A 19,167-nucleotide genomic window follows, 5' to 3' on the forward strand; every position below is an offset into this window, starting at 1 on the left:
ATTGGGCAGTAATCCGCGAGATATCTCTTGGATAAAGTCATCTAGAGGTGAAGAAATTAGGCATAAGCAATTAAATTTCTCGATAGATCAAATTGTATTTACTTTTGCGTTCACTATGCATCTCTTTTAGCAACAGAACTTTTTCCCGAGCGCTATATTGAGACACGCTATATCAAGAGGCGAGTATATGTATATAATTTTTCATAATTATGTCTGTTCTATAATGAACAATATTCACAAACTGCATATTACATGATTAACAAGATAGAAAAAATATCTGTATTTTTTACTGTCATGACAATCATGATCATTTAATGCTGAACAGTAACAGAGTTACGATTTCTTTTCTTTATGATTTATTTACAGGATATATTAATATGTATTATATATTAACTAATTAAATTAATAGCAAACGTTGTCTTTCGTTTCTTTGTTTTTTAACAATGATTTTTTAAAATCATAAATTAGTGTATTTGATTACAAAATAAGTTATCGTGTATAGTATAAACGTATGTGAAGTATGCATATAAGTATATTCATGATTACAATACTGATGTTTTTAATTACTAAGGTCAATTTTACACTATTATTACAAAAGTAAAAAAAAAAATGATTTAGTTCTATTATATTTTTCACATTTTTTTTTGATTTCACTAAAATGATGCCTGCATCATTTTATATTTAGCACGAATAGTCTAATCAATTTTATAAACATGAAAAAATATTTATTGCTATATATTAAAGCATTAAAAAAAGTATTTAAAAATTTATTGCTATTTAAGTACTAAAAAATTAATATATAAATTTAAAGTAAAACTGTACATATATGCATTTAATATTCATTATCCTTCTAAGTTAGGCATTAAGAGAAGGCAACTTAAAATTTTTTATATAATTCTCGAAAGTTGCAATATGTTGTTTCTTTAAAAAACTTTGAAATCCTAAAAGTAGAAATTTTTTTTTTAATTTTTACTCTTAATCCTATAAATTGTTTTTCTTATCATCTTATATCTCCAATTTATTAGCATGCAAAAAACTTACCTATAAACAAATGCCGTAGTAGCCCAGTCGGTGGAAATAAATTTGATAATGTTTTCAATAACTCATCAAAATCACCACTTTGCGTATAGCTTTGTATCATACTTGCAAATATTTTATAATCACTCGCAGATAATGCCTGTTTCACCTACGAGTATATTATTTCTGTTTAAAATGCATAATTTTTTAATTATATAAATAATAAAATTATATTTACTTACATCCTTTAAGTATTGTTTTCCCAGTGCCTTTTTATCATCTTTCATGTCCTTATCATTTTGAGTGAAATTTTGCCCAGAATTAATTTCGGAAACTTTTAACGAAGATGTCGAAGGAGCAGAAAAATATGAATCAATTCCAGGTGATATAATATTAATTTTTCTTCTTTTTGCAACTGGTTCTTCGGATTGATGTTTTGCTAATTCGCATGTACTCTGATTGTCTTTTAATTTACAAACACTAAAATTAATTGCAGATTGTGACTTCAATGACTGTTTGTCCTTAGCACTTTCATCTAGATACATATTTATGTCAAAACTATTCTTAGTTGATTCTTCTGTCGCAGAATTGTTTTGTGCTTTTTGTCTGAGAGAATGAGATACCGTTGTTTCAAAGGTAGCACCCACTGCAGGTAATGATATATCAATGTTTCCATATTGTGCATGGGTGATACTAGGTTGCGGCAACTGAAATTATTGATAAGTTTAAATATATTGCTAATAATTGTAATAATTGTATTTAGTTTTACACACGCACGCATGCACACATGTTACGGGCAATTTGATTAATTTGGGATTTATACGTAATGGCCGATCAATATGGATAATGTTTGCTTTGAGAAATTTCAATAATGAAAGTAAAAATGCACAAATTAATCAAAATGACTAGTCATTATGAATTATGTACAAGTGGTTAATAGATTGAAAATATCATTATAAAAGAATAAGATAGTCTGTTTTCTACAATCTCAACTTGTTACTTATTATATATTACGCATTTAAATATTTTTTATTTATTTTATTTCTTCTACTTATTTCTGCCAATGTTTAAAGAGCTTATTAGACGACATTTTCTTTTACAATTATACCTCGATTCTTGTCCTTCAAATAAAGATTTCCTCACGTATTCTCGTAAGAAAATTTTTGTAGCTGGAACTACATTGGAATTAATGAATGATTCTTTATATATTCATTATAGAGAATTCATTTCTGGTGTAGAATTTTGATAGCACTACGTTCTCTATTCGTAGCTCGTAAAAATTATTACTTTTAGATAATATCACTGTTAACAGATTTTTTTGGGTCACTTCTACCCCTATCAACATCTGAAAATTTGGCGGAAGACTTTTTCATTTTTTCAACTTGAATTTGTAAATTAAATTTCATCTTTTTTGAGTCAAAAACTTTAGCTCTTTTTTCTTCAATTTTTCTAACTTCTTCTAAATGATCGTTAGCTTCTTTATCGTGTCTTCCATTTTTATTTTCTTCTTCATTCTGTTCATTATCATTATCTTCTTCATTACTACTATGATTTTCTTCACCTTGCGCTTTATTTTTATCTTCTTCATCTTTACTATCTCCAGATATATTTAAACGTAATATTTCTTCTAAATCTTCTTCAAATCTTATAGACTGTAGGACTTCTCTAGGCAAATTGCAACTTTTAAGTCCTATCTTCGCTGGTTGGCCGAACATAGCTTCATACGGACTACGTTTTATACCTTCGTGGTAGGCTCTATTTTTTTCATAAATTGTACAAAACGCAAGCTATCACTCCAATGTGTTGTTTTATGTGTTTAAATCAAGTGCTGAGAATGTTCTCGATATCTTGGTTGGCATATTCAACAGATCCTTGACTTTGACTATGACGCGGTTTTCCATGGACAATTTTTAATTCAGGCCACACGGAACAAACTTCTTCAATAAGTTCTTCAATAAGTAAACAAACTTCTTCAATAAATAAAACTTGGCAGCGACTAATCATCTCACTGAAAATCATTGGCTTTACAACCAAATCTTTTTTAGAAACTTTAAATTTCTTCTGACAAATTTCACATAAATTTAAGTAAAGCATAATTGTTTCTTTAGTTATGTTTTTAAATTTTCTCTTGATCTCTTTTGCCATTCTATTTCTCCTTCCATATTCAATAGAAAGATATATGTCATGAATAATACCAAAAAGATCTTCATTAGTAATGTAATATTTTATAAGTTATCAGATACTGAATATATAAGTTTCTCATTGCCTCCAGCCTTTATTAAATCAAAGCGCCTTAATTTTTGATAATTATTTGGGGTTTTCGTACTATTCTTTCTTTTAAGCTCTTTAATTTCATTTTTTAACTGCACGTACTTCTCATTAGACAGATAGCCACTATTGCAAGCTTTGTTTGAAATTAGTTAACACAGTTTACTATTAAATTTTTTTTTCATTTCTTCAGTTGTGGTCGATGTCATTTTTCATGGATACGATATTCAAATTGTATTAATAAAATCCGATTCACAATAGCAGTACATTAATATAAGTATTCAGTACAAAGTCAGAAAGGGCAGAAATGCCTTATTCTGTTTTAATAAAATACAATTCACTGTAAACATAATCAACATTGCTCGTCAATAGTCACAGCTGATTGCAGCTAGAATATTTCAAAAGGTTATGTTTTTTAAATTAAGACTGCCGGAAAAATTGAACTAAATGATATATCAAAATGACCATTTAGCATTGATCGCGTTCAGCAGACTGTTGTGGAACGAATCCGTGAGCGTTCGCTGTTATTAGTGTATTCTTTTAGATCCAATAGCACTCCGCAAAAGTTAAGTCTGCTGAACGCAACCATTAGGAAATATACATAGTGACCGAAAAATTTAAATAATTCTTTTCTATTAATTATATTGGTCAAACAAATTGGGAATTGTGCATTTTGTCCATTCATGTATAATTCCAAATTAATTGTAACATATGTATATGTATATATGTGTATATATGAACAAACTTACTGTATTCTCCGCGTTCCTAAAAAATTCTCGTAGCTCTTTCGTGATCATTCCAAAATTCGTAAACTTTTTTATGTATGGTCTAAGCCAAGCAGATAATTGTTTCTTAAAGTTTGGATTTTCAAATCTACAATCACATAGTATAATAGCACCATAATCGCTTTTGTGTCTTATTATTCTGCCGATAGCTTGATTAACAGCTCGGGATGCTTCAAGTTGATACCATTCTTGCCCGGTTAGACTCTGAATATTAAATTTGTTTTTCAGTTATGGATCTTATTTTATCGAGTTATTATTTTTAACAAAGTTAAAATATAATTTATACTTCTTTTTTTGTCGTCCTTATTTCCTCCAAATATCTTTGTTTTAACATAATTCGCGGATCTTTAAAAGGTGGAAATGGAAGACCAATGATTAACACAGCTCTACCGTTTGCATTAGCAAAATCCAGACCTTCGCTGACTTTTCCTCTACAAACTGCCATAAAAACAGCCCCCTTGCAAGACGGGTCTTTAATTTTTTGATAGTACTCATTCATCACATTAACAAATCCATCTTTAGAGTTTGGTTCTACATAAATGGGCTATTATCCAATAATTAATTCAATATAGATATAATATCATAAAATATACTATTTTACAAGTACATTAAATATTTGTTTACCTTACGTTCAGCAATCTGCGTCCATAAACCCATATTCTGCCACTCGTCCCTGCATTTTTTCATGATTGGATAAGATGGAAAGAATATTAATAATCCGTGGGGGACGATACAACTAAAGTTATATACTGTTCTTCCAAGAGACGCAATATACTTCGGATCATTTCTGTCAAAACATAATAAAGATTGAACTAAAATCGCTTTATTTCATCGTCATATTTGATAGTATTTACCTTGTATTATAAGACGAATTAAGTGGATGGTTATCTGGTCCCTGACTAAGAACACCAACACATACTTGTTCCTTCGTTACTATATGTGGATTTTCTAGTTGGACCGTGATTGGTATACCGAGTTCCGATATGAATGGTTTTAACGGAGATAATGTGCCGCTTGTGAGCACTACTGAACGTATCCCTTGTTCTACCATCTGCTCCATACTATAAATTGTGTTTATTATACGACTTAAGATAACGTATTTTTTATAATTAAGATATAATATATCTCTATATATATAAAATATATTATAATGTATTTTTTTTATCACACAAGTTAGTTTTACCCAAAACCAGGACTGAAACACCAATAACTAATAAGTTTGCCATCCGTTTTAGTTGCCTTTTTACTCTCCCAGACATCATTCCTGTAATTCTTTTTTTGCTCTTCCATTTGTATGTGAACTTTGTAGCAACGTTTTACTTTTTCTTTGTGACGTACAATAGATGCACCGCTATTGAAAGCAGTTCTCAATAAATCACTAAATTTTTGTAACGCATTCCCTTTTCTTGCAAATGGTGAAGTACTGGTAGTTGTCAGATATAAAATAAGTTTGTCTAGTTTGTCTACCACAATTTGTTCCTTACCATGTGTTAACTATTACAACAAAAAATATATTACAGCAACAGTGGTATGTATGTATATAAATTTCTAGTATAATTATTTAAAAGTAATAATATTTACTTCAATTTTTTCAAGTAATTCAAAAATATATCCGCCAGGGAAAGTGTCTCCCTCACTGCGGTTTTTTAATTCAATAGAGTCGATGGCTTTTTCTAGTTCTAAAAACATTGCTTTTAAAATACATAGATCTTCTGCTGTAAAATCTTTTTGAACATTATTCTCTGACAAAAAGTCATTCTGCTGATCTGAATCTTTAGCCATATCTTGCATTACTGCAGTTATTTCATCAATACACATTGCAATATCTGTACTGCTTATCTGTACAGACATATACAATATTTAATTAGAATACATAAAGGGTTAAACAAAATGTTTCTATACCTGTAATGATGCTGCTTCTTCACAAACTTTTTCAACATTATGAGCTTCGTCCAATAAAACTACAGTATTCTGTAAATCTATACCCTGCGACCTTCGTGTTTTAGGATCTAGTAGATAATTGTAAGGCATGAAAACGATATCTGCATTCTGCTTCAATTCCTTTGCTAAAAAGTATGGACAACATTTGTGCTTTTGTCCAACTTTAACTAAATCTTCTATGTCTAGAACTTCTTGTTTAAATACAGGGTCATCTTTTCTAAAGAAACATATTAAAATTTATATTATATATTTACTATTTGATTTCTCTGCATTGATTATAAAATTGTGTCTAAATATTACACTAACCTGGCCTCGACATTGTTGAAATAAAAACAAGTTCTTGACTTTACTTTGGCATGACACATGTGTATTTTGTTAAAAGAACTTGTTTCTTTGGAAACTTCTGGATGAATGCATAGCTGATCTCGGGATCCCAATACAGCAGTAGCTACATGTTTGTATGACGTTTTCTTCAATTCATACATTGCCTGAGATAACTGAGAATGTGTTCGAGATGCATAAATAATTTTGGGTATAGCCCAGCCAAAACTTTGAACATTATCTGGTACTCCTGCTGCTTTTTCAAGCCCATTAGTTAAATGTTTAAAGAAATTTCCACCAAAGTCTTTTTTTTCTATTGCACCTGCTATCACTTGTGCTTGTAATTGAGCTTTCTTTGTCAACAGCCAACTTAAGGAGGAACACAAAAGGCTCAAAGTCTTTCCAGTACCTGTGAAATATTTACTTACATTTATAACATTTCATTACAAACCTATTCATAAATTACTAAAATAGCTTTAGTAAATAATCCATTTAACAAAAAAAGAAAAAAAATAAAAAATAGATAAAACCTATTAATTTAAAAGTTCAATTTTTCAATTGTTTTGTGTGGAACGATTTTCCTAAATTGAAAAAATATTTGAAATTTAATAATTTTAAAATTATATTTGTTTTTTATTAAAGTATAAATCACAAATTTCTTGTAAGATGTTAATTATTATCACAAAAATAGTAATAAAAAATAAAACGTAATCTAGAAGTTTAATTTTTTAATTATTTTGTGTCAAACGATTTTTACAAGTCGGGAACAAATGTTTCAAACAAATTACATGGCTTTTTAAAAAAAAATATCTTAAATTATTGAAAATTTCTTTTAAATGTCATTTATTTCTCCGAAGTATCCTCTTTCCTGTATAAGTAATTGCGTGTACAAATATACCTGTCGGTGACTCCAAGACACCATGCTGACCATTTTGCAGGCATTCTATCACCTTTCTCATATACTCCTCTTGCACAGGATACGGTTTAAAGGGGAAAGTAACGATAATATCGTTAATTACGACATCGGGCATTTTGGGAATTCGATTGAAAAACGCATCAGCTGCAATGAAATTCCATACGTCACCTTCCCGCCAGAATAGAAATCTAACCTGATGGCGTTTTTCATTGACAGAACTGGTGCGCACTCAGTGCACTTTAAAACCGTTGTACACAAATCGACGTAAAGACGTATGTATAATAAAAATATCGAAATGAGTTAAACCACGAAATCCTGAATACATTTTATTGTGTAATTTGATAAAATATACATTGAGCATCTTATCAAGAAATTATCTCACTTTTACATTCAAATCAGATTAGGTGCACTAAGTGTGCATCAGTTTTGCCAATGTTGAAAAATGTTATAAGTTTGTTCGTTCGTATTTAATTAGCTGTTTATTCCTGCACTGAACTGACGCTGTGCAATAAGTTGAAACGAAGCAAACGTATATTTGTTTCACTTCAACTTATTGCACCGCGTGCACCAGTTCAGGAATAAGGAACAGATCTATTGTGTATTTTAAAGGGCATTCTACAATGCGTTGCAAACACCCGTTGCCAGTTGAAACGTTTTTCACGACAATCAATTAGAAGCGTTAATGGTATTATTTATGCTTCTGATTGGTTACAACGTGGCCTTAAGAATGCGTAGCAACAATGCAAAGGTTGATTTTCGCATTCGTGAGTGATAAGAAAACAGATAAAAATAGTGACACGGAGTCTTGAAAATTTCAGATTGCGCCTTTATCTATAAGAGCTACGATAAGAACTTGTGTGGCGATGAGCTGACCCGAAAAGGAACAGGCGGGCCGCCACACTCGAGCCTCGAGGAGAAACCGCCGAGACCGGGCTACGCAAGATTAAGGTTAACGTACGCCAAATCAGCTGATTCAATAATCAGTGACTGACCAGTGGTGTGGCCGACACGACGATTTATTCAGCAGGTTCGTGCTCTTCCAGACCGCTTCTCTGTGCGGCACTTTCCTCTTTGGAGGGCATTTTTTATTAGGAGTTATAGCTCCTAGTGACAGAAACGGGAAAATATAAACGAATTAGATAGCATAACGGTTGGTTCCCTGTCCTCTGCACGCGATTAATTTATGGGGGTCAACAGCCGCTGGCTACTAATTTCAAAAGAAAAGGAAAGAAGACTTCGTAGTCCTAAGTCAGGTCAAAAAGAGATAAGCAAGTTCTATGAGCGAGATAAATGTGTTTGTGTACTTATTGATACGAATTTTAGATACTCTGGTACTACCGATATATTCTTTTGTAATCTTGATTAAATGATATAAAAATATTATTTACAACTTAACTTGATAATCTATATTTGTAGAAAACTATAGGGAAGATACTTAAGTATATATTAATATATCTAAAATATTCTTAAAAATGTTTTACATGAATCTGAAGAGTACATACGAAATTATTTTGTGGTAATTATGCATATAAGATAAAAGGTTAATGTGTCACGAGTTTATCTTTGAGACATGCACAAATATCTGATAAATAAAAGTTTGTTTTTAGTCTTGTAATTGTATCATATGTTATAATGTATTATGCTTCTTGTATTTAGGTAAATTAAATAATTCGCGTTTTTAATTATGTACGAATGTTTCTCATATATGACTAATTTGTTAGACTCCCTAACTTTATTAATACAAATCGACAGATCATTCATTTATTACTTGAAAAAACCTGGAAAACGGGATATTGAGAGGATTCTTCTTTTATCTGGAATTTTTTTCATGGAATTTATCAATTTTATCTTAAAGTTGTTTCTCAAATTTTATTCTTAAATTTGCATTCTATCTCTATCTGAAATTCTTTGATAATTTCTCTTGATAATGTAAAATGTCGAAAATCTGTGGGGTGATATAAGTATATGTATGCACTTTCATGTGTATTCCCATACATTTTTTGTATATATTGTATCTTACAAATTCTTATAAAAAAATCAGAGTGACAGTAGAAGACAACACTCAGTAGAAGAGAGCTCGCAAATATTATATACAGGATGTCTTATCTTAACGCATAATCAAAATTGCACGGCACGAAAGAGGCTCTCATATGACAATAATTTTTCCAGGTGGAAGCACTTCAGAGATTTCAAAATTAATTTTGTCTGTTAAACTGAAATTATATAATTTTTTACATAATATAATTCGTTTAATTATTCTGTATTTAAAAGTATTAAGGGATCTAATAGCTTACGAAATATATTATATTTTAATGTTGGTACATATTGACATAAAATATTAAGTATCTTGTAAACTGTTAATTTTTTAATACTCGTAATACCTTTATAAATAGAAGAATTAGAAGAATTGTATATTATTAAAAAAATATTATTCCATTTAAAAAAGTAGAAGTAATATTTCTTTTTGGCGCTTTCTCTCTTTCTCTCTCCCATCTAAAAAAAACGTGATCAAAATACGATCTCGAAACCGTTCCACTTTTGTCCGAAACATTTTTTTGTAGCTATCATATATTTCGAAATGTTTACCGTGATAAATTAAAATGGGACATCCTCTGTATAAGAGCGTCTCATTTTAAATGATGCATTAAGATTTCTCGGAAACTATGGTAGATACGGAAAAATGTTTCAAACAAAAGTTGAATAGTTCGGAGGGGGATGTAAGAAGGTACCATTGATTTGTCCTTGGGTGGCATCGCCAAGGTCAAGGTCACATGTTAAGAGCTTTTTAAAACACTGTAATAAAGTCATTTTTCATTACGTTCCGAGTTACAAAGCTTGAAAATTACAGTATCGCCGGAATTAGCACTACGCAGTGTCCGACAGCTAAAATGTTGAATGTTATTCAGAATCATGTCTTAGATAACATTTGTCAAGATTAAGGCCACTGGGATTATTTCTCTTATTTTCATTTTTGCACTAAAAATTCATTTTTACGTTAAAATAAAAATAAAAAGTACAATCTCCAATGGCTTTAATCTTGACAAATGTTATCCAAGACATGATCCTGAACAGCATTCAAGAGATTTTAACCGTCGGTCGGACACCTTGGGTAATGCTAATACCGGCAGTACTGTTACTTTTCAAGCATCATAACTCAAAAAGTACTTAATGAAAAAATATTTTTTTATATAAGCGTTTTGAAAAGCTCTCGACACTACCATAGATTCTGCCATCAAAAATAGGGTATTCCATTAAAAAAAATCGATGTGACCTTGACTTGATCTTGGCGACGCCACTCAAGGTCAAATCAATGGTACCTCCTTATGTCCCCCTCCGAACCGTACAACTTTTATTTGAAACATTTTTCCGTATCTACCATAGTTTTTGAGAGATCTTAATGCATTCTTTAAAAGAATGTGACACCCTGTATATGATAAAACAGCAGTTTATTTTTTGTAGTTTTATAAAGTTCTTTTTAAAATGTCAAGACTATTTCAGAGTTTGATGTTATCTTTCTTATTATGGTCGATTTTTACAGCTTTTGTTTATTAGAGATAAAGTGATGTATATTTTGTCTGATAAGGATGCAACTTTCTTGCAAGTTCCTCTTGAGAATATTAATGTTCCTTTCCATAATAAAAGAATAACATATAAAACACGAAACTTAAAAAAAGATATATAAAATATTAAGGATAATTTTTTTATGGGTATATTATTTTTAAAAGCTATTTTAAATATACTATTTGTTTCGCGGTATATTTTATTGTAATGTCACATCTCCAGTACATGAGTCATAAATAATATTAATTTTTTTTAATGTTTTCAAAGATGTTACTTTTTATTTATTGTTAGTCTTATTTTAAAGATAATCAAGGAATTATATGTATATATAACATTTTTTATAATTTAGAGAATGAGTTAAAAACTAAAAAATTTAAATACATATTTATCGATCATAAAATATATATTATTTAAAAATTTGTTTCACGCTTTAAAATGTGTTTTGAAATGTAATAAATTCACTTTAAAACGTTTGGGTGAGTCATCTATTTTAAATGGTTTGAAAATTGGAATGTTTTAAATGTATGACCTCGGAATTTGTTTAAAAAAATTCCATATTTCGAAAAACATTATGGTTATAACAATAAAACTTAATATAAATATATATTTTAATATTACGTATAAGAACAAAAAATTCCGAAAGAGAAAAATACTCATTTATTCGCTATCTGATTTGATGTAGAATCGTCCATAATTAGATTTGGTAACATGTTAATTCAATATTAAAATGATACTAATTATATGTATATCTATTTATGTTACAGGGTGCATTGTTTAATTGTGTGCAATTAATATATTTATTATGCGTCTCGTAATTTGCGATAACGTGGACTATGTCGCAGAATGGTCTGCGAAGTATGTTTTAAAGAGAATCAATGATTTTAATCCTAATGAGAACAAGTATTTTGTTCTCGGTCTCCCTACAGGTATATAATACTAATAAAATAAAAAGATAAACCTCTATGTTTAATAATTAAATTAACGATAACTTTTTTAAATATTTGATTATTAATTATATATGATTAATATGCTATATTAATATTATCATCTTAATAATCTTTTCTTTTTGTTTCCTTTCCATCAAGGAGGGACACCTTTGGGGATGTATAAAAAGCTTATAGAATATTATCAACAAGGCAAAATTTCCTTCAAATATGTTAAGACATTCAATATGGACGAATATGTTGATTTACCGAGAGATCATCCAGAATCTTATCACTTTTATATGTACAATAATTTCTTCAAACATATAGATATCGACCCGAAAAATGTGCATATACTTGATGGAAATGCGACGGATCTCGAAAAAGAGTGTGATAATTTTGAGAAAATGATCAAAGAGGCTGGCGGGATAGAATTGTTCATCGGAGGTACAACAGTTTCATTAAATCTAAACAAGAGATTTTTAGATGTAATAAGAATTTGAAAATAATTTTTAAAATTATTTACAGGCATCGGACCAGACGGACATATAGCCTTCAATGAGCCAGGTTCGTCGTTAGCTTCTCGCACACGAGTGAAAACTCTTGCGCAAGATACTTTGGAAGCAAACGCAAGATTTTTTGGAAATGATATTAACAAAGTACCAAAACAAGCACTGACTGTAGGCGTCGGTACCGTAATGGACGCTAAGGAAGTAATGATTCTTATCACCGGATCTCACAAAGCTTTTGCCCTTTACAAAGCTATAGAAGAAGGCATTAACCATATGTGGACGGTATCTGCGTTTCAACAACATCCTCGTACGCTTATAATTTGTGATGAAGACGCAACTCTGGAGTTACGTGTGAAAACTGTTAAATACTTCAAGGTAATCTCATCTATCTTGTCATGTCATGCTATCATGACTTAGCACTCTTTTTTTTGTCATGAAGTAGAGACATTGATTACATTCAGGCATAATGTTGAAATTGCGTCTCGTATTCAATTTATATACTATTTAGGCGCTCAGTGATGTACATCGCAAATTGATTGAGGAAGATGGAAATGCAATTCCCCGCCGTACAGTGCAAAACAATTGAAACGGTAGTTACCTTCATGACTTTTATGCTCAATCAAAATTTTCTGTATTATACGAGTTATACATATCCATTTTCCTTCCTATAAAAAATATCTTTTAGTAAGCAGAATATATTAGATAGATTAGAGATAAGATATTAACTTTATGTTCATCTATTCTCTCATTTTTTATCTAAATTTGTTATGATGTTGATTATCACAATTCTATATAATTAAATTTATAATCTTTTTTTGTAGAATTTATGGGACATTCATAGCAAATTAATCGAGCAAGAAAATCGGCCAAAATAAAGATTTTGTCATCATCGGCAATTTGTAAAAGTTATATAATGAATTCATACGAGGACAAAAATTGAAAGTTTTAACATATGGACGATAAAGCTATGAAGCTAGAGTAATTAGAGATTACATAATGCAATATATTTGTATTTTATGTTCTCTATTTTAATCGGATATTTACATATACAAATTTTAATTATATATATATATATACTATCTTATACACAACTGCCATATGAATGCTAGAAAAATATATTTTTATATCATTATTCTGTTATTTCAGAAATAAAAATATTCTTTTTACAGCAGTATTACAGGAGCATTTTCAGTGATTATGATCCGAGATTATTTAATCTAATCTTCCTTTCCAATGTATAAAAAAATGACAAGGCAATAACATAGTTTTTTAACTGCAATAGGTGGCTACAAAACAAATATAATACATGAGTGTTATATTAGCAGAAGATGCTTATTGCGCAACACTGCGATTATTGTAGAAATAGTGACAAATAGAGCACGGAGATTGTACGTGAATCACATGATAGTCGTAGGTCTCTCAAAGAGAAACAGGGACAAACTGATTGTGGAATTGAGAGTGAGAGAAACGAAGCTGACAATCATTGGTAGGGGAAATCTCCATCGTTCCAAGAACGGAAAAACGGCATTTGACAAAACTGCACGTGTGAGTCAATAATGTGCACGCGGAAATTAATCTCATCCGGCATGTACAAAACACATATAGGCAACATAGTTGAGTAATAGTGACTACGTAACGATGTAGAAATATTAGTATGAGACTAGAGAGGAGGCGCATCATACCTCCACCAGCCGAGGCGAAGGCGGCGGTGGCAGTGGCAATAGTTGTAGCTATTACAAATAAAATGATTGCTCGGTGCGGGACATGCAGAGATACGTGCGCGCTTCATTCACACGTATTATCTCGACTCGTACAGTCCGCCTGACACGAAACGTGATAATTAATGTAGATACGAGTTTTTCCTGATATTATTTGCCTGTGCGATAATCATGAGCAACGATCAGCAAGAGTTGAAGACGATTGAACTGCGCGAATTGCAACCGATATTGAGTCGTACATTCGGCAATCAGTTGATAGTGGTCCATTATACAACTAAGAATTTGCTGCAACCTGGCGAGAATTATGGTAGTACCATTTTAAGTGTTCATGCCGTAATTAAGCGCAACGATGAGTCAGAAGAGGAAGATCTTTATCTCATTGCGAAGATGCCACCGCCAACAGAATTCCAACGACAAATCTTTGATCCCCCGTACACATTCAAAAAGGAAATCTTTATGTATGAAAACATCGTACCTTATTACCAAGAATTGGAAAAAGAAATGGGCTTGAAGGAGAATGAAGTATTTGATATATTGCCTAAATATTATCAGTCTCGATTGTCGCTGACTCCAAATGTCGATTTCGATGATAACGCTGTTATTCTAATGGAAAACTTAAGGACACATGGTTATTACAACGGCGACAGAGCTAAAGGTAACGCGTTAAATATCTTATTTATTTGAAATATATATATATATATACATATATACATTAGTGAAACTTTGAGCTTATTTTAATGTTTTTATGAATATTTAAAGGACGATGCTCACGGTATAGGGAGGTTTCTGCCCTAGAGATGGAACCTCTGAAACCGATAAATTCATTTAGAGTATGATGAAATCTATCGCCTAATATCAATTCCGCTTTTTTATCGGCGGGGAAAGTTGAAAAAATCATATTTAAAGTTTTACCGAAGTGACGACGCGGAGGCGAGAGAGGCAGAGAGTGAGTGAGGCTCTAAATGAATTTATCGGTTTCAGAGGTTCCATCTCTAGGGCAGAAACCCCCCTATACCGTGGGTATCCTTCTTTGAATTAAAATTTTCTATAATTTAAAAACTAGAGAAAAATGTTCAGTTTAGCATAATAAATTATTTGTGAGCTCCTCAAATTCCTAATGAAAAGTTTATAATTTAACATGTTTATTTAAATTCTTATTTATAATACGATTAACACAGTCTTTATGAAAATAATGAGTATTTTGTGAGAAAACCGACACATTTATAAAATGTGTTCTAGAAATCATTCTAAAGAAAAAAGTTCATTAAAGATAGAATTGCGATATCAAAATTTTTATCATTAAAACTTGCTGGACACACACACACACACACACACACACACACACACACAAATTCTGATCATTTTCCTTACAACTTCGGATGTATACAAAAATTTGTATGGATTAGTAAAATTGATCAGAACAGTTACTAAATAATTATATTATATCTAATTATTCATTCACACTTTGAGCAAAAAGCAATTTAAATTGGAAAATAAATATAAAATGTTTTTATTTAAAATAAAGTTTGATTAACGGTTTTGAATGTTTCTACTTAGTGTTCTTATTAGTATTTTTAAAATAAATAAATACATAAATATAAAATATAAAAAATTCACATTAGTAATAATTTATTTTTACTTTGCAATTACACATAATAAATTAATTTAAAAAAATCACATTTTGATATTAGTTGAGACCACGTAGTCATTATAAATCGAGATTAATATAAAGTAGCGCGGGAGAGGTCAAAGCAAAATATAGGGTGTCCGATAAGTTTTGACAAAACGCTCGTGTGTAGATAGACCGGAATAAACTAAGTCGAAAAGTCTTGTACCATTCTGCAATTTTCGCAATAGTTAACAAGATATTAATTACTAAAAATTACTAAATATTAGTTTTCACTAATTTTTTACTCGAATACTATTAATTTTACAGAAAAACAGCGAGAGACAAAAATTGTTTAGTTTCTTCTCATAAAGTTCTGAGAATTTTTTCAGAATTTTTTAATATCGTATTTTCTCATGTTAGTAAAAACAGTTGCCAATAAGAAGAAAATACAGTACTAAAAGTTGATAAAAAATTCTGAAAAAATTCTTAGAGTTCTGAGAAGAAAATTAACCATTTTTCTGTTGCAGTTTTTCTGTAAAATTGATAGTATTTGAGAAAAACATTATTGAAGACCAGTATTCGGCAATTTTTAGTAATTATTATCTTATTAACTATCACGAAAATTGCAAGATGGTAGAGGACTTTTCGACTTAGTTTAGTTCGCTTTATCTACACGAATGTTTTGTCAAAACTTACCAGACATCCTGTACATAGAAAATTTTTGAACGCTTATAATTATCCCGGACACTTTCAAAAAATCTCCCCAGACATTCCCGAACACTCTAACAATAAAACAAGAGGCTTTGTCCAGGGAAGACAGATAACAACTCTAGCTATAAGTCAATTCGCTTCAGTTATGGAGACAATTTTAGATAATTTTAATATTGTAATAGGTGAAAAATGTCAGATATTTATAACTTATTAAATTTTATAAATTTATTATTTGATTATCTACGACTATTTTTTATATATATTTGACCACTCTGTTATCTCTGAGTCTGATATTTTTGACTAATTTTTGATAATCATATTGAGATGTTCGAATGTATGGTGAGTGTTCATAAAAGTTTTATCTAACATACAGTTTTTCTCGCATATATCATATATTATTCTCGCATATATATATTAATAGTTTTTTTGGCAATATATGCAATATCTAGAAATTTCAAGCTTTCGATTTGTAAATCGTTGAGAAATAAATTTTGGTTCTTGACACCCATCGAGCATTCAAAAATTTATCAAGAACTATTGTGAATTAACGAATATATATGGATATCTTGAAGAATAATTATGGATTATCTGAAGATGGCTTAATAATAATCTGAAACATGTAATGGTTTTATAAACTTTAATTAAATTTCTTTGTATTTATGTGATATATTTATATTCAAGTATTTATTTGACTCTTATATGTCCTTTTTAATGTCGATTTAGTTTTTTAATATTTAAGAGTCCTGTCTATTTTTCATTTTTCATTATTATTTATTATTTTATTAGGTGCACAGAAAAAAAACTATTCTTAAATCAACCATAATATATTTATATATAAGCAAAAATATTTTAATATTGCTTCAAAGATATCAATCTTGATTTGATTAAGTTTGTTTTGATGCAAGTATTACTTTGCGCTTAATTCAAGATTTGCTCAATTAAAAATCTCATATCAATACAAATAAATCTTATATCAAGACTAAAATTTTTAAAGCAAGATTACAATATTTTTGCTTATATATGAATATATTATGGTTGATTTAAGAATAGTCTTTTTTTCTGTGTGAATATTATTTTCCCTTAATATTATTTTGAAATTTCCCCTTTTTGCTTACAAATAGGCTGCTGCTTGTTATATTCACAGATTATCTAAAAGTTATAAATGTTTAATATTTTTCTCTCCTGTAACAATATTCATAAAATTATCTATATTTCGATAACTGACCTAGTGTATATGAACTTTTTTATTTAAAATGACTTTTAGAATATATTGTAGAAGTTTACAGGTTTCTTCACGGAACATTTTGTAATATATAAAAAAAATATATTTATTTTTTTTATATATTACATATGACAAAAACAGTTAATATAACTTCATAAATTGTATATATTGTTAATACAATAATAATGATTAAAATTAACTCCGTTTATTTAAAGACACAATACCCAATACAACATAATAAATCAATTACAAGAGATTTGTCATTTATCATAGTACAATGATTCCTTTTTTTCCTTATTAGCATGATTTATGATTTAGTAACAAAAGCATAATTTATAGTGTCAATTTCCTTGACCCCATTTTTTTCAAATTTTATGCGATTTCTCTTGATACTTAGGAAATACATCGAATAGCATTACGTCATAATAATTTTTATAAAATCATGAAAAATGTTTCATATAAGATCAATACAATTGCATATCACATTGCGTTTTCACTGATTATGCGAGTCTCTTACATATTTTAAGATAAATAAACTATTAGACTAATTAGAAAATGCAAATATACTTAGTCAGTTGGTATCTATTATGAAAAATGTATAACTTTTGTTTGAATTGCAGGATGCGATCTTGAACATTCGAGAGTCGCGATACGGGCCATGGCGAGATTTCATGCGCTAGGGATGGCTACAAAGTACAAGCGACCGGACTATTTCGAAATATTAAAGCAACGCAGTAAAAGCTTGGAGTTTAATACTGACGAGTTTGAGCACTTCCAAGAAGATATGCTGAAGAGGATAGCAGGGATCTCAGAATTATCTGTTTACGTCGATCGATGCGAAGCTGCCATTCGCGACTCGTTCAAATATGGCTTGTTTACAGTGACGCCCGATGAACCGTGGTCCACTATTATCCACGCGGACTTTTGGGTGAACAACATCATGTTCCATCGCGATGAAAACGGTCACGTAGACAATATTAAATTCGTGGATTTTCAGAATTATCTATTTTTCAGTCCATTGCGCGAGATGGTCTTTTTCCTGTTCTCTAGCACAGAGCTTTCGTGCGATGATCATATCGAAGAACTGATAGATCTCTACCACGAGACATTTTTAGCTGTGCTGAACCGAATGGGCTGTGATATAGAGCCATTTACCAGAGAGAAATTCGATGCTAAGTTGTTCACCGATGCCAGGCTTGAGTCTATGCATTTGTTCTTCATGCTTAAGATACTCACACTAGACGTGCAGGAGACCGAATTGAAGCACGAGAATATGAAAGACGTCATGATGACCTACCAAGGGAACCAATTGTTCGTTCAACGATTGCGAAAGGTCGTGTTATATTTTATTAAACACGACTGGATGTAGGCAATATACAATAGGAAAAAAAAATAGAAAATGTCCTGAAATATCAAGTTACATATAAATACATTTATGATTGCGTGATAATGCAACGCAAATGATTGCGCTACATATGTAACTACATTACACATTGTTTTGTTTCATCCTTTGCAAATCGTTAAACAATAAAAGGACGAGGCAAGTTATAGAAGAAAATGGATGTGTATATATAATTTAGCAAAATTAACAAATATATGTATAAAATATATATTTTACAACACTTCATTAAGTTTTCTTTATTTTACAAATATTTGAGTAAAA

General features: G+C 30.2%; 3 protein-coding genes across 4 annotated transcripts; 2 read left to right on the forward strand and 1 right to left on the reverse strand.

Annotated features, from left to right (window-relative positions):
- Window positions 1-852: 852 nt before the first annotated feature.
- Window positions 853-7,363, reverse strand: Rtel1 (Regulator of telomere elongation helicase 1). Its single transcript, XM_018507473.1, has 12 exons — window positions 7,231-7,363; window positions 6,318-6,741; window positions 5,973-6,228; window positions 5,652-5,909; window positions 5,254-5,564; window positions 4,925-5,131; window positions 4,695-4,857; window positions 4,357-4,614; window positions 4,035-4,274; window positions 1,260-1,724; window positions 1,042-1,186; window positions 853-941 (listed from the first exon to the last, which is right to left on the reverse strand). Exons 1-12 carry the CDS (start codon window positions 7,361-7,363, stop codon window positions 856-858), a joined length of 2,946 nt encoding a protein of 981 aa, XP_018362975.1. The 3' UTR covers window positions 853-855.
- Window positions 7,364-7,957: 594 nt separating this feature from the next.
- Oscillin (glucosamine-6-phosphate isomerase Oscillin) lies at window positions 7,958-13,270 on the forward strand. 2 transcript variants are annotated; one of them, XM_018507483.1, is made up of 5 exons: window positions 7,958-8,275; window positions 11,574-11,735; window positions 11,895-12,179; window positions 12,261-12,619; window positions 13,066-13,270. In XM_018507483.1, the coding sequence occupies exons 2-5, from the start codon at window positions 11,612-11,614 to the stop codon at window positions 13,117-13,119; spliced, it is 822 nt and encodes a 273-aa protein (XP_018362985.1). In that variant the 5' UTR covers window positions 7,958-8,275; window positions 11,574-11,611; the 3' UTR covers window positions 13,120-13,270. The 2 variants fall into 2 exon arrangements, with proteins under 2 accessions (XP_018362985.1, XP_018362984.1); XM_018507482.1 differs by lacking the exon at window positions 7,958-8,275 and adding an exon at window positions 12,753-12,834 and having other exon boundaries at window positions 13,066-13,267.
- A 137-nt stretch (window positions 13,271-13,407) lies between these two features.
- LOC108761119 (uncharacterized) lies at window positions 13,408-19,119 on the forward strand. The gene is made up of 2 exons (XM_018507479.1): window positions 13,408-14,617; window positions 18,125-19,119. Exons 1-2 carry the CDS (start codon window positions 14,134-14,136, stop codon window positions 18,871-18,873), a joined length of 1,233 nt encoding a protein of 410 aa, XP_018362981.1. The 5' UTR covers window positions 13,408-14,133; the 3' UTR covers window positions 18,874-19,119.
- Window positions 19,120-19,167: the final 48 nt, after the last annotated feature.

The sequence above is a fragment of the Trachymyrmex cornetzi genome, unplaced genomic scaffold (assembly GCF_001594075.2).
Source record: "Trachymyrmex cornetzi isolate Tcor2-1 unplaced genomic scaffold, Tcor1.1 scaffold24, whole genome shotgun sequence".
In the NCBI taxonomy this organism is placed as follows: Eukaryota; Metazoa; Arthropoda; class Insecta; order Hymenoptera; family Formicidae; genus Trachymyrmex; species Trachymyrmex cornetzi.